Below are 14,427 nucleotides of genomic sequence, written 5' to 3'. Positions count from 1 at the left end.
TAAGTAAAGCATAGTGAGCTGACAAACATTGATAACTTAAACACATAATTTTATAAAAGAGCGTCGACCCATTATCTGCTTGAAACACTGACGCTGCTGCTTTAACACTGAGACCCTACCAGCAGGCCAAAGGTGGTCAAACATGGTACTTATATGTGAAAACTGATCGTGTCTTGGATTATTTTTCCAATTGGAAGAACATGAAAGATCACAACAGACTAAATTATTTGCATGTTTGATTATTTTTTTTGCAATTTATCTGTTAATTTCTCCATCTAGAGGATGTCAAAACTACAAAAATACCTTATATTTGTTTACAATCATCCTGACTGTCTCCACCACACTCACTTTACTACATCGGTCTGTTCTGTACACACATCTATTGCACATCCTCTGTCGCTCTTCCTGAGGTTTCTTCCATTTTGACCCGGAAAACAGGGAAAAATCCCAAACAATTACATTTACAGTGATATAAAATGTAGAAAAACAGCCCATTCTCACATTTTAGAAGCAGGAGCCAGAAAATGTTTGACTTTTTTGGTTGTTCAATGACTTTAGGGACCAATGTGTAGGATTTAGTGACATCTAGTGGTGTAGTTGCAAATTACTATGTATTAGGCTACTATCATGTGCCAAAATTACTTTGGCTCATCCAAAATTTAAATCATGGTGTTATACCTGCTTAAAATTCAAAATCTCCACCACTGTCTGGTATAGATGTCACTCACTCAGACTTTATTTAAAAAAAGTCTGAGTCTGAATATGAGTTTGGAGTTTATTACCTTTGGAACAGCAGCTTGAAACACAAAGTCTTTCACTTCGAAGGCAGATGTGTTCACTGTGGAGATGACGACCACAGCAACATCTGGATGACCCGGCGGAGAGTCTTTGGCAAAATGTAGAGAGACATGGATCCCTCCTTTATCATACAGAGTGATCGGCTCAAAATGACCTACAAACAACCAAGAAAACAACAGATATATTTAAAACAGGATATCCAGAAGGTTGTATACACATAAATGAGGAATGGTTGTACTGTACTGTACTATGAAACACAAAGTTAACCCAGCTGTTTCAGCCTTTTGGGAACATACTGGGCTTGATGGTCTCCATTGGAACAAAGACGTTTTTCAGGGCGGTTGAGGGACACGAGCTCTCCTCCAATTTCACCGGAGATCCCGACACTTTGTTGAGTTGTTTCGGTCCCTTGGATGGTAATTCTGTAAATGGGAGTGACCTGAGAGAAAGAAAGGCATTTTAGTCATTATAGTAATAAGTATGGTAAATTACTTCCATGTTCCCAGAATGCAATAACACATCCTGGACTCAACTCCTGACTGATAAAGAATTTATGAGGCAGAAACTTTGTTACTTACAGACAATAACTTGAGAATAACAAATATTTATTTATCTTTTTATTTTACATAAAGTACAGTTGAACAATAAACTTTATTATCTGAGATGACAGTCGGTGTAAATATATGATAAGAGTACATTTTAGTTACAGTTAACATCATTTGAAATTGTATTAGTTTAAACAAAAACAAAACTATATGAGATCAGCAGGCAGATGTTATTATTATGCAAGTTTTAAATGTACTTATGTTAAGTAGAATTTTTAGCTCTGAACTAAATAATGTATAAGAATTTACACCCAGGGTATAATCATTATCTATTAACCTCCTTACAAAATCATTACCTGTGGAGTTTTACATCACATCTTCCCATCGTGGCTTTTATTCAGAGCACAGTCAATAACTGGTATAGGAAACACTTTTTTAATGTTATCTATAAATATATATGCCACATTTATAGTATTTTCTCCAATGGTTTCTGGATTTAGGATTTTAAGAGTCTCCTTCCTTTTCTTCGTCCTTACCAAATGTTAGTCCCATTCGGTGTCGTACTGTTCCCTCCACATCCACGGGCTCTCAACAGAAGCCCCCTGCCTCCATTCTGCTCAGCATTTTTCATCTGAACCTCTCCATTAAGCTGACAGAAAAAGATAAACCGTGTTAATACTCTTCCAAATAAAAATCACAGGAACACTTTATATTAAGGTACACATATTCCCCATTAAGTAGATGCTTATTAGCATGTATATTAGCAGCATATTCAGTCTCTATTAGTCATTATAATGCACTTATTAATGCCTTATTCTGCATGACCATATTCTACAACTACTAGGCCATTTTCTTCAATAACCTCCTGATTACTGCTTATTGATAGTAAGGAAGGAAGTTAAGTAATTACAATCTTGATATGCTTTGCTCAGTGTGGGTCTTATAAGAATACTCATTCTCTCTTAATAACACTTTATAAATGTGGTCTATCCTATGCAACAAAACAAAGAACTAAGTGTTAATAGTGTCCAAATAATTTAAAATTAAGTCTTTCTAACTCAGAAAATGTTCCCCATTCTAAAGTGAGGTTTTCTTAGTTATGAGCAACTTAAATTGTGATAATTAAAAAGAAAGTTGAAGAGTTCAAAGTCTACTGAGCAATATATCAAAATTCACGTACAACTTCCTTACTTACAATCAATACGCAGTAATTAGGAGGTTATTGATGGAAAACTCTTAGATAATGGCCTAGTAGTTGTAGAATACAGTAATGCAGAATAAGGCATTAATATGTGCTTTATAATGACTAATTAAGAGTCAAAGTGCTAGCTAGTTAATGGCCAATATGTGAACCTTAATATCAAGCATTAAACCTTTATTTTCACATCCAAGCCTTACCTCTAGTAGATCTTCATAATACGACCTTGAAGTCTCTTGAGTCTTCTTTGAGAACAGATTATCGAAGTCTGTAAGTACAGGACACCACATCATTAAATAATGAAACGTATTGATGACCATCAGAGAGCTGGAAATAGGTACAAATCCAGGTCTACCTAATTCATTCAGGTCCTGGTCAGCCACTGAGTGGAAGCTACTCTCCAGAAGAGAGGAAAACATGGGCGAAGAGGATTCGAATGATGGTGGTGAATCAGCCTTTCTGTGTGTCGGTGGAGAGTCCAGTGCTGACAGGTCGATTAGGTGGTAGCTTTTAATCTCTCTGGGACTCGTTGGAGCTGAAGGAACAAGAAGAAACAGGATCAAATACAAGCAGAACAGAGAAGAGCCAAACACGAGGTCAAGGTGTTCTCCACGGGGAGTAAAAAAAAAAAAAAACCAGGCCTACCATTATTTTTACACTCCATTTCTTCTTCACTTTTACTTCTCTCTCTTCCACCGTTACACTCCCTCTTCCCCACTCGGTTTTTGTAGGCACTAACTACAAGCGTTAGCTCGTCGTTAGCCGCCAGGACCTGAGCCAGAGCTGCGTCGTCGTCCATCGTGTCGCTGGCCAGGCGAAACAGGCTGGGCCTCAACCGATCACAGCGCTCATACAGGGTCTGCAGTGAGAGAGAGAGAAGGTTCAAATGTTAAGTTACACTTCCACACAAACACATTCTCCTCTGCAGATGATACTGATGGGCAACATGGGCAGCTCTGCTCGGCCCAAATATCACTTTCTAGACTTCACTTTGAGCTCAGGTTTGAAGAATGTACCATGTTTTCTCAAATAAAAGCATCATTTCATATAATGGCTGGAGTAAAAGTGAAGTAGAATTTCATATAGTAGTACATTATTATAGATATCATTAGATCTTGAAGACATGAAGACAATTCTGTCTAAAATCTGGACCTAAAACAGTTGACAAAGTGCAGCAGTAGGAGAATTTCAACCCATTTTTGTTTCAAATCATGAAACGAGCGGTATGATGTGTGTTGTGGCTCTAGACTTTAACAAAAAGAAACCTGATTCCAGAAAATACTGGAAACAAATATATTTGAATAGGAAAACAGGCAGCAATATTCTTACTGCACTGACAAGTCTTTGCACGTGGTTTGAGAAAATATTTAGGGTTAGGACTCTTTTTTGTATGTAAAACCTTTATTTGTAAAGTACAGCTGTCAGATAACTGAAGGGCAGTAACATTAAAGTCCTTTGCTATTTCCCATTGAAATGTACTGTAGTGAAGTAGAAAATGGCAGAAAAATTTAAATACTCAGGTTAAGTACAAGAACCTCCAAATTATACTCAAGCACGGTACGTAAATGTACTTTCCACCACTGGTATTATTGTTAACAGGAATAATAATGAACAGCAACAGGCTCAATGTGTTAAGTGCTTAGAACAAAAGATCACAATAATATCACTATAAAAGGTGAAAGATTAGAGGAAATAAATTGGTAACGTCAACTGTAAGCCTCAATATGATGACCTTCAGATGAAAACATACAGAGGTGAAATCTGATCTAAATTGTGTTTAAAAGTGGAAGTTTCTTCAGACATTACTATGTTTCACTATTGCTTCAACAGCATTTACTATGATTCACTCTAAAGCAGGCCCTAACTTCACCTTCTGACCTGAAAATTAACATAATTTTATATGTTCACAGACAGGTTGGACACATTTGACACGGTAACATTTTCGCAGTTAGCCAGGAGAGGGAGATAGAAGGAAAACAATCTGAGGACTTCCACACAAGCCTCTACCTTTGTGGTCAGCCCTGGACAGCTGGGTGAATGTCAGCGTAATGTCCAACGTACCTTCACGTCATCACTCGGCTGTAACGAGGTTCTGGTGATCGTGTGCTGGTCCAGTAGCTCTCTGAGCTGTTTGGTGCAGCTCTCCACCTCCTTCAGAGTAGATTCCCGCTTTGATGCTTTCTCTGCCTTCTCCTGCTCCTAAAAACACACACAACATAAACACATGAATACCAAATTCACACAATTACAAATGCACGCATCGCAGAGACGACCATCACGGCACTCCTCACCTCTTTCATGGTGCTTTTAATGAGTCTGTTGGCAGTTTCCAGGTCTTCAGGACGGGCACTTTTCAATAATCTGGCTAATAGCTGATGATAAAGAAACACATTTTAGGATGAAACTTATAAAACACACACACACACACACACACACACTTACCTGGGCCTTGTCCTCTTGGTCAAAAACAGATTCTGTGGTTCTTTGTGGTGGCGGCGCCATTATTAATGTGTCTGGAAGTTTAGGATCTTTCTTTACAATACCTAAAATAACAAAGAGAAGAGCATGATGGTTTTAGTCTTGAGAGACGGACATATATTGTCTATACTGTCTATATATTGTCATATATTATTATAGGGTACATACTTAGGCTTTTTTTTACTTATATGTCTATAGCTATATACACATTTTCTATTCTATATATATTGTGTTAGATATTGTAATATAATTATTATTTCTATTCTTTAACCTTGTGTGAGCACCATGAGCAACTTTAACAAACTAGTCTAATTTTCAGGTTTTCCAAGGCACGTGGGAACTCTGCCTCATGCTTATTATATTATGGTATTTATATTTAATAAATAATATTTTTATTGCATTATTTACTATATTAACATGTAATATTTGATATATTACCCACAAACACTAGCTATCATTATTTAATCCTACTATATATTAATCTGGCGTATGCTGTTATAGTAGATGGTGTCATATTACTCTTACATGTATTTTGCTGCTAAAAGTCACACGACTGTCTCTTCACTTGAAACAGCAATTATTTCTTATTTGTATATACTTCTAATGATTTCTTTTACTTTTTCACTACTTTCTTTTACCATCTCCCTTCTGGGGATGAATAAGGGCTTATATTATCTTGTGTATCTGTAAAATGCTAATATATGATGCACAAACCCAGCTTTAATTAAAGTGTTGCTCAGGCTATTTAGAGTTTAAAAGGGCACATTTTAAATTACGTGTATAAAATGTCTTCTGAGCACAGACTGTGTGTTGTGTGCATGTTGCATTCAGACCCTGTTTCTTGAGCATGCAGTAGGCTTCCTGAATCTTGGGTTCTTCTTTAAGCCAAAGAGTCCAGCCGTACAGGACCTCCGTCACTCTGTCTTTAACTTTCTGTGGAGTCCACGCGCCAAAGTACTGCTCAGGAAAGATCAACATCAGAGTCATTCCTCAGAAAACAAGTTTGACATTTGATTGAACAGTGCGTTGCCAATAGGCAGCGATCTCATCTGCTCAGCCACAGCCAGTGTGAGCTGCTTGGCTTTTTTTAAATAGCTAATTTGACTTTTAATTTTACTTGTGATTTTGAGTTTGATTTTAAGTGCTCAAAAATACAAAAACACTTCTAAGTCCTTTCATTACATTCTTATTTCCTTTTCCTTTCATTCTTTGCTAGCTTCCTAACTTCTATCCTTCCTTTCTACATACACCTATTATAACTCTCTCTCTCTCTCTCTCTCTCTCTCTCTCACAACACACACAGACAGACAGACACATACACACACACACACACACACAGTCTCAATGATCGGCCGTACCTTTGGTGTTAAAACTTTGATTAGCTCATTGAGAAAGCGAAACTTGGCGGCCTCTCTGTGGAACCTTTTGCCACAGTTGTTCATACACGCCTCAAGAACCTGGAAAGCACCAAATCATAATAAATCATTACTAACAGAATCTTTTTCATCAAGTGAAAACGAAAGAAAAAGAAGTCTTTTGTTCTTACCCAACACAAGAGCAAACAGATTTGTGACTGCACGTTCGCGGTTAACCACCTTTAAATGTCATATGACATGAGGCACATGAACCTCCAGAAGCTTCTCTAAGTTACATTTTCTAGAGAAACACTGCAGCTCTCTTTAATGAATGGATGCAAACTGCGTGGAGTCACAGAAGATTAAAATGCTGATAAAGTCCCTCATGTCACTTGAGGCCCATGTGATAAAAGTTAGTCACAGATATTCTTCACAGGACCGCCCTCCCCAGGGTTAAAACAAAGACTTTTGTTTTTCACCGAATGGTCCGTAGCGTTAAAGACGTTCTGATAAATGCTGAGTATAACCCATGAGAAACAGCATACAATTAAAACAAATGACTGCGTGTCGATACAGACACCAACCGGGGGAGGTATTGCTTCTTTTCATGACTGACTTGTTAAAATGAAGACATAACATTTTAAATTTAAAAAGGAAGGAAGGATTAGTTACTTGTTGCTTCTGGGAACAGATAAATATACAGAATATTTGTATTACATGTAGAGATGAAGAAGCTGATTACGTACAGTGAGAGCCTGCAGAGCCTCTCTCTCCTGTGGCGACTGGATTTTATGGGAAAGAAGACGAATGGCTACCTGCGGACTGGAAGCAGAAAATTAAGATTTAAGTCACATTAAAATGCCCGATATAGATCGTGAGCAAAGAACATGTTGTGCCACCATAAAAAAGGAGTACTATTCGTATAACTTCCACACATTGCCATGTTTGAGTAAATCTAAGAGAAATGGATGAGAACATTAACTTACATTGCACTATATTTAGACATTATAATACGTTAATAAGGAAAAGGGTCAAAAGGGGAAAAGGTGCTGCTGAGTTCTTCCTCTCCCTAGCACGATGGTGTAAGTGAGAAGCTGTGATCGCAACATGGATGTGAAGCAACTCTTTCTCAAACGCCACAGTTGCGTTGAAGCAACCCTGAAAACTTCAGCTCCGTTTCAAAAACCTGAAGGCGGTCTGAAAAGCCACGCAGGTTTGTGTGCGAGCACATAATGTCGGTATAATTCAGAAAAAACTGCCAAAAGACTGTGTTCAGCTTACCCATCAGTCTCTTGGTTGACGAGCTGGTAGAAGCCCTGGATGCAGTCCCATCTGTCCTCCTGATTGTTTGGGTCTGTGGCCTGGCCTGCAACAGAGACACCAGAGGAAAATATGTTTTATAATGTGCCACAATTAGATCAAACGCATGCAAATATATGCAAATAATAATATAATGTAAAGAAGAAGTGAAAGTTAAAAAGACAGACCTACCAGGATTACACTTCTTATGCATGGTACGGCACTAAGTGATTGTTAAGTCTATATAAAGTTAAAAATGCATAATAAACTCGAGGATTATTAGTTAAGTTTTGTTCAAACAATGGTCCAAAGCCCACACATTGTTGTGGTTTTGCTTAATTAATTACTTAAATGATAATCAAGTATAAAAACAATTGATTAATTGTCAGCCACTCTACTAACTGATACCATAATTTAACTGCTATTTTAAGATAATGGTACTTAAGTATTCATATTTTGTCTGGCTTTGGAGTTTCCCCCACTACATTTATCTGTTGGATGGTGTTACTATTTTACTTTAAAGATTCAGATGTTGCATTGAACATGATTCTCATTCTCATTAAATATTGCTGATTTGGGGGTTAGAAAGTGTGTGTCTCCAACAGTGAGCCACCTTAAAAACAAGAATTTAATAAAATGCAAAGAGAGGATGATGACGAGTTTATGAAACCTGAACTAATTTAAAGAAAACTAGCCAAAACTTTGCATTTGAGGCTTTAATATGCAACTGTAGCACTGATAGTTTAAACCCCTCAACTGTACAAGTATTCACAATACTAGTGTTAATATTTAAGTACATTTTACCACTTACACTTTACTCGTATATTTTTTAAATGCAGGTTTGTGCATTTCTCCATCATTTCATTGCTACTTTTACCTCAAATTAATATAAATAAATTACAACAAACATCAAGAAATGAACACTTTTTCTTTGCCAGAGTGCGCGCGCACAGCAGCAGACACAACACACACACCCGCTCGTCTCGTGCGCGCGCACGGTGTGACCAACTTCCTGTACCAACTGATACTTTCCTGCAAAATGTCAAACTTATTATTTTCTTCAAAATAACTTCTGAAAAATGAATCGACAAAATAAAACATTAACTCGCGAAATAAAAAGCGTCAGCGAAGTAATTAACCCTTGAGCCGACTGCCACGAGCCGAGTTAGTTTGTGCAGTTGAGGGGATGACGAGATGTCGGATGTCAGCAACAAACAGCGAAAACAAAACAAACTTTACCGGCCAGATCCTCTCCCCGCTGTTAAACTTACTGAACAAGGACTCTAAGGTTGCCTGGCTGTCACCGGTCGCCATTGTCGTCCTCCAGAGATGTTGAGTTGCTGATCTGAGTGAGAGTCAGTCTCTCTGAGGGAAGCGGAGGTGTCAAACGACATGTGACACTCACGCCCAGTCACACTCCTCACACACCAGCCAATTTATGTCACACACCCCCTCCCTTCCACTCAATGTATAACTTATATACATGTCAAATACAGGATATGAATTAAAGTCCTCATAAACAAATAAACAAATGTAAACAACTTGTATAAGATGTGGGAAGCAACTAGGCTGCATTTGAAGCTTTAAGTTACATTTACACATACTACATTTACATTACTGTACTTTCTTTACTCTAGGTTATGATTTTAGTTTATAAAATATAATTTGTTGTTTTAGATTAAACCCCAAAAATAACAAGTAGCTTACAGGCACAACATAAAATACTTGTGCAACTGTAGAAGAGGTGCACAGATATTTTACTTACCTAAAAGTAGCAATACCACAGCTTAGAAATACTGTTACAAGTCCTGCATTTTAAATGTTACTTTAAATAAAAGTACACAAGTATTACCATCACAATGTACTTTGAACTGTAGTAAAGTAGAAATATAGTTGCAGAAAATGGAATTACTCATATATAAAAAACATACTATACTTCAGTACAGTACTCGAGTAAATGTAGGTAGTTACTTTCTACCGCTGCTTACATGTTAATGAACTTGTACAAATTCCTAAATGTTATGTGACAGTAAAACTCACTGATGCTGTTTAATGGCTACTTTTATCTATTATTTTATTTTATTATTTTAATTAGCTGATAATGATTATGTAAGTTTTTTCAAAAGCAAAAATGCTTGTTATTTATTGTATTGTGTATTGTGTGTTTGTAAGTTTTTCTTATGGATGTACAACAAACATCTGTCTGCTGTAGTTCGTTAAAAAAAAACAAACGATTTTCCTGAGAAAGCACAGGAGCGTTTGCATAAAAATACCCAGGTACTTCCCATCCTTGGCCTCCTTATGTCACCTGCTCCTGTAACGTCTCACATCACTGAATAAAACAAACGGACCATATGAGTAAAATCTCTCTTTTTTATAAAATATTTGTAGTAATTCAAGTATTGTTTAAGTTATGTGAGCGCCGTGCAGTTCATTTCAAAATGTGTCCCATGTAGCAGCTCTTGTCTGCATCGGGTTCCCAGCAGCCTGTGCGGTGACAGTGCAGTCTTTAACTGGTCTCTGAAAGCAGCACAAGTTTCTGCAATCGATGCCTGATCTCCACTGGCCCCAAACACACCATCAGCTCAGCTACACTGGGACCTTGCTGCAGGGCAGAAGAGAACAGAGGATCAGGGGTCAGTGAAGTAATGCAATCAAAACCAGACAGCAAGAAAACTGAGTAAACCTCTCTGAGAAGTAATCAGAATTTATTTCCTCTTTCCATATTCCCTCTCTGAATATCTCCAGGGTTACTGTGGTGAATGAGTCACCGTAGGCTTTCTGAGGTTTTAGTCATTACTATCATTTCAAACGTGCTATTTTAGAGTTTAGCTTAGTCATGCCATGGAGAGAAATAAAAAAAAATAATAAAAAAGGGACACATACAATAGTCCAACAAGGATCTTAGACTCTCCTTTTTTATGATTACAGCAAAAAAAATGATTGAATTTGCTGGGGTGGAAAAAAATACAAATTGCAGAAATGAAAATTACAAGTGAGCTGTAAAAAAAAAAAGGGTACAGAAGGAATGTTATTAGTTCCTCTTAGAGTCAAAATGATCTTAAAATAAATGATCTTAAAATAAATGACCTTAAAACATCATAGTGCAGACACACATACGCATAAGGCTCAGAAAAACATTTTAATCTTTGTTTGATTTGTTAACTCACACGTCCTTTCGGTCTCGGTGAGAGACGCAGACCGAAAGGCTGTATTTTATTGGTAGTGTGATTTCAAAACAGTGATTCTGGATTCGAGTGTCCATCTAATGCTGGAAAGTATGATGACAGGAGACTAAATTCACAAGCATTCCTTCATTTAGATCATTTTATTTCGACATTGTTAGGACTGAAGGTAACTGTAAACCTTGGACTGATATTGGGACTGTCTGAACTTTAAAGAATATGTCCTAAAAATGATTGAAATGCAGTTAGAAGATTTCCTGCAGCTGTTTACGGTAGAAGCATCACCACCTCTGCTAAAGCTCAGTGCAGACTACTATGAATTTTGCCACGACTGGCCTGTACCAAACCATTCTTTAAGGCAAAACCCCCTGTGCAACACAGAATGGACAGGTCTGAGACGAGTCTTGTCGTGAGCTGTCACAAACATCACAACTTTTCTCAAACATGTTAGATTCTATAACAAGCTACTTGCAAGGTCAAAATAATATTTTATTGAAAGAATAAAAAAGACACATTCTTCTTCCTTGTCATAACTTGATGACTACAGTACCCACAATGCAACTCAACCACCGACAGTTTGGATTCGGATGTGTTATGCTAGTAGCAGCCGATGTAGCCTCGAGTCACTAACCTCAAGCAGAGTTGAGGTGCGGGCTGCAGAGGTCTGTTGAGCTCACGTGATTTTCAAACTTGCAGTATTTCTCCCTCTGGAGCCACAAAAGACTTTATATAATGTTTTTTTCCACATATGCAGCAGTACTCCGCAAGATCTTTATACAGACTTTGATGTGTAAAATAAGTGGAGTTCCCCTCTAAATAAAAAACCCCCTTATTTTCATGTTTTGAGTGAGCCCCATTTTGGGTTTGGATCTTTACCTACAGCTAAAATTATTTAACAAAAAGGCAGATGCAGAAAAGAATTCGAGCTCAGCAAGGAACCCATGTTACAGGCTTGACCGGGCTGCAAATTAACCTTCACTTAATCTGTAATTAAAAGCAACAGGCTGTAGAAAAGCGGTTTTTTTTTTTTTTTTTTGTGATCATGAAGTGTTGAAGGTAAACGGTTCAGTCAGTCACAAGCAGCAGAGGATGTGAGGGATGACTCAGCACACAAACAGCTGCTGGTGAAGCTCTGGGTTAAAGTTAGTTTGAAGTTACCACCTCTCCCAAACCAATTTCCTGTTTATATTACTGTCTAACATAAAAAATGAACATGATGTCTTGAGGTACCTGCAGACCGCTGAGAGCCAGACGTAACAGCTTCATCACTTCTCTGTATTTAGTGGCTTTAGTCTGCTTAGCCAGAGCCTTCAGATCTTCACTGAGTCGATCCACTGCCAGGTCCTCACCTCGCTCAGCCACCAATCTACAACGCAGAGACACAGAATTGTTCATAATCCTGCTAAAACAGTGTAGTTGAAAGGTACAGTGAAACGTGCACTTGTTAACACTACATACTTCAGCACTAATGAAGCAATGTGCTCGGCATCTGCAGTGATCGCTGCCACCTGCTGGCTGGAGATGGAAGGACGCACCCACAGGTAAGAGAAAGTAGGACTCACAAGCTCTTTAAGGGAGCATATGTGACCCTGTAGAGAGAAGGGGAAGAGAATCGTTTCAATATTACTGTACAGGCACAGGAGCAGTATTGAGAAATAAGAGTAGAAGCCACGTCTGAAGAAAAGACAAGTGGTAAACGTCTAAATAGAGAGTTGTTGGGCTATGAATTAAGTATGTATGTATCTAAATCCCATCAAGTCTTTGAAGGAAAAACCCAGATGACTAAGACCATTTGCATTTTGTCAAGACCATGTAAATGTCCAAGCTGAGAATTCAGTTACCCACTGGTATTCAGTTTTATGGCTTCCACATACCAGAACATTCAAATGAATTCATCAGCCTGACATGAAAATCCTCCCATGTTTCCATTTTGTTCTGAACTGAAAATAAACACACAGCACCATCAACAGGACAAACACAAAATCTACCAGTTTGAGATGATAACATGAAACTGAAGGCTGTGCAACAGACTGTTTTGTTAGCCTCAGCTATACTCAGGCATTAAGCCTGTATAAGCATGGTGAAACAATGACATTTAAGCACGGTGAAAACAAGAACACATGGTAACATGATATGAAATAAGGCACAACATACCATACAAGTTAAATGCACTACATAAGAAAGACTTCATGTAAATAAGCAAATGTAACCCCCTTAATTCATACCATTGGGAATGAGGGTATCAAGGAAGTTTGTCCAATAAGTTTCCCTTTGGAGAATAATTCTGCCCCTGGTGCCCTACTGCAGTGAAATTGCAAGGGCACCGTAACATGGTATGAATACGTATTCATAAATATGCTGTATGTTTACCTTACGAAGATGTAGCACCCGCCTGATATAATCCTTGTGTAGTACTTCCTCATCCTGGATCTCTGCTGTATAGGCCTGCTGGATCTGTCCCTGCAGATCTTTTATCAGCATCTGGCACTGCTCCTCATCTTTAATACGGTGTTGCAGGTGAATTCTGCCACAGAGAGAAAGATTGTTGATATATGAACTCTGACCTTTACAACCATGCTAGCATTAGTATGAGGTGAAAAGGTTTGACCATAAGGTGGCAGCAGAAGAAGGTCACGATGAAACCAAAGGGTTTATATTCTGTGCAGTGGACATGGAAAGAATTTTGGGACTTAAGAGGTAGATGAGAAAATTGGTACCACTCTTATTTTGATCTGGTAAACACAAAGCTACAGCCGGCAGCCAATTAGTTTATCTTAGCATAAAGCCGGAAAACAGGAGGAAACTGCTAGCCTGGGTGTTATTATTGTGGTTTTGGGTTGTTGTGTACTGGGGTATTTCCTAGCTGGTACAGTGACTTCCTGAAGTCTGTTTCCCCTTGTTTCCATCCTTTGTGCTAAACATTAACAGTTCATAAGTTCAGTAAATGTCTGTAACAATGGGAAGCAGTAAGAATCTTTTATATCCTGTTGGTAACATGAGAAACATGAAAATACAGCACAAAAGAGACAAAAGCACAGAGAGTCCCAATTACCTGTTGAACTCTGGTAGTTTTTCCAGGTCTAACAGAGCAGAATGTGTTGTAATCTTTGAAGGATTAAACTCAGAGATCAGTTCATCTAGCCTCCGCCCAATTCGATTGCCTGCCAAACAACATAAATCATTTAGAAGCATGTAATTGTTCTCATATCATATATATATATATTAAATAAGCTATGTGATATAGGTGTGCATTTAAATACAGTTTCTTTACATCACTTGGTTTACTCCATCACTTACTGCTGAATCCAGATCCACAGTTGGTTGTGATATCCAGCAGAGCCTCCGGCAGGACGCCGTCTCTCTGGAAGCGTTCAATGAATATGTCCCCCTGCCTTTTGGACAGTTTGCCGCCGTCTTTGTTCATCAGGAGCGGCAGATGTCCGAAGGTGGGCGGCTGCCATCCAAGAGCGCGGTACATGAGGAGATGTTTGGAGGTGGAGATGAGCCACTCGGACCCCCGCAGCACATGGCTGATCCTCATGTAATGATCATCCACTATGTTAGCGAGG

The 14,427-nt window shown here is 38.3% G+C and overlaps 2 protein-coding genes across 2 annotated transcripts in view; both read right to left on the bottom strand.

Moving 5' to 3' along the window:
* LOC118327559 (ADP-ribosylation factor-binding protein GGA3-like) overlaps nt 1–9,078 on the bottom strand; it is a 9,817-nt gene extending 739 nt beyond the window's left edge. The window contains exons 1-14 of the mRNA XM_035660970.1: nt 8,945–9,078; nt 7,656–7,740; nt 7,121–7,196; nt 6,378–6,476; nt 5,853–5,976; nt 4,984–5,084; nt 4,833–4,913; nt 4,603–4,740; nt 3,187–3,400; nt 2,897–3,076; nt 2,742–2,809; nt 1,880–1,992; nt 1,095–1,237; nt 783–952 (exon numbers count right to left, since the gene is read on the bottom strand). Of these exons, the coding sequence (XP_035516863.1) occupies nt 783–952; nt 1,095–1,237; nt 1,880–1,992; nt 2,742–2,809; nt 2,897–3,076; nt 3,187–3,400; nt 4,603–4,740; nt 4,833–4,913; nt 4,984–5,084; nt 5,853–5,976; nt 6,378–6,476; nt 7,121–7,196; nt 7,656–7,740; nt 8,945–8,987 (1,635 nt within the window). The 5' untranslated portion in view covers nt 8,988–9,078. The remainder of the gene's footprint in view (nt 1–782; nt 953–1,094; nt 1,238–1,879; nt 1,993–2,741; nt 2,810–2,896; nt 3,077–3,186; nt 3,401–4,602; nt 4,741–4,832; nt 4,914–4,983; nt 5,085–5,852; nt 5,977–6,377; nt 6,477–7,120; nt 7,197–7,655; nt 7,741–8,944) is intronic.
* Nucleotides 9,079–10,021: 943 nt separating this feature from the next.
* The window catches only part of ears2 (glutamyl-tRNA synthetase 2, mitochondrial), a gene marked incomplete in the record, with an annotated part of 6,929 nt that continues 2,523 nt past the window's right edge, over nt 10,022–14,427 (bottom strand). The window contains 6 exon segments of the mRNA XM_035661036.1: nt 10,022–10,278; nt 12,089–12,224; nt 12,317–12,447; nt 13,229–13,382; nt 13,911–14,019; nt 14,156–14,427. Of these exon segments, the coding sequence (XP_035516929.1) occupies nt 10,183–10,278; nt 12,089–12,224; nt 12,317–12,447; nt 13,229–13,382; nt 13,911–14,019; nt 14,156–14,427 (898 nt within the window).

Source organism: Morone saxatilis, unplaced genomic scaffold, assembly GCF_004916995.1.
Source record: "Morone saxatilis isolate NCDOM2014 unplaced genomic scaffold, NCSU_SB_2.0 Contig17, whole genome shotgun sequence".
Lineage (NCBI taxonomy): Eukaryota > Metazoa > Chordata > Actinopteri > Moronidae > Morone > Morone saxatilis.
The sequence above is the reverse complement of the archived record's forward strand: the minus strand, read 5'-3'. Positions and strand labels throughout refer to the sequence as shown.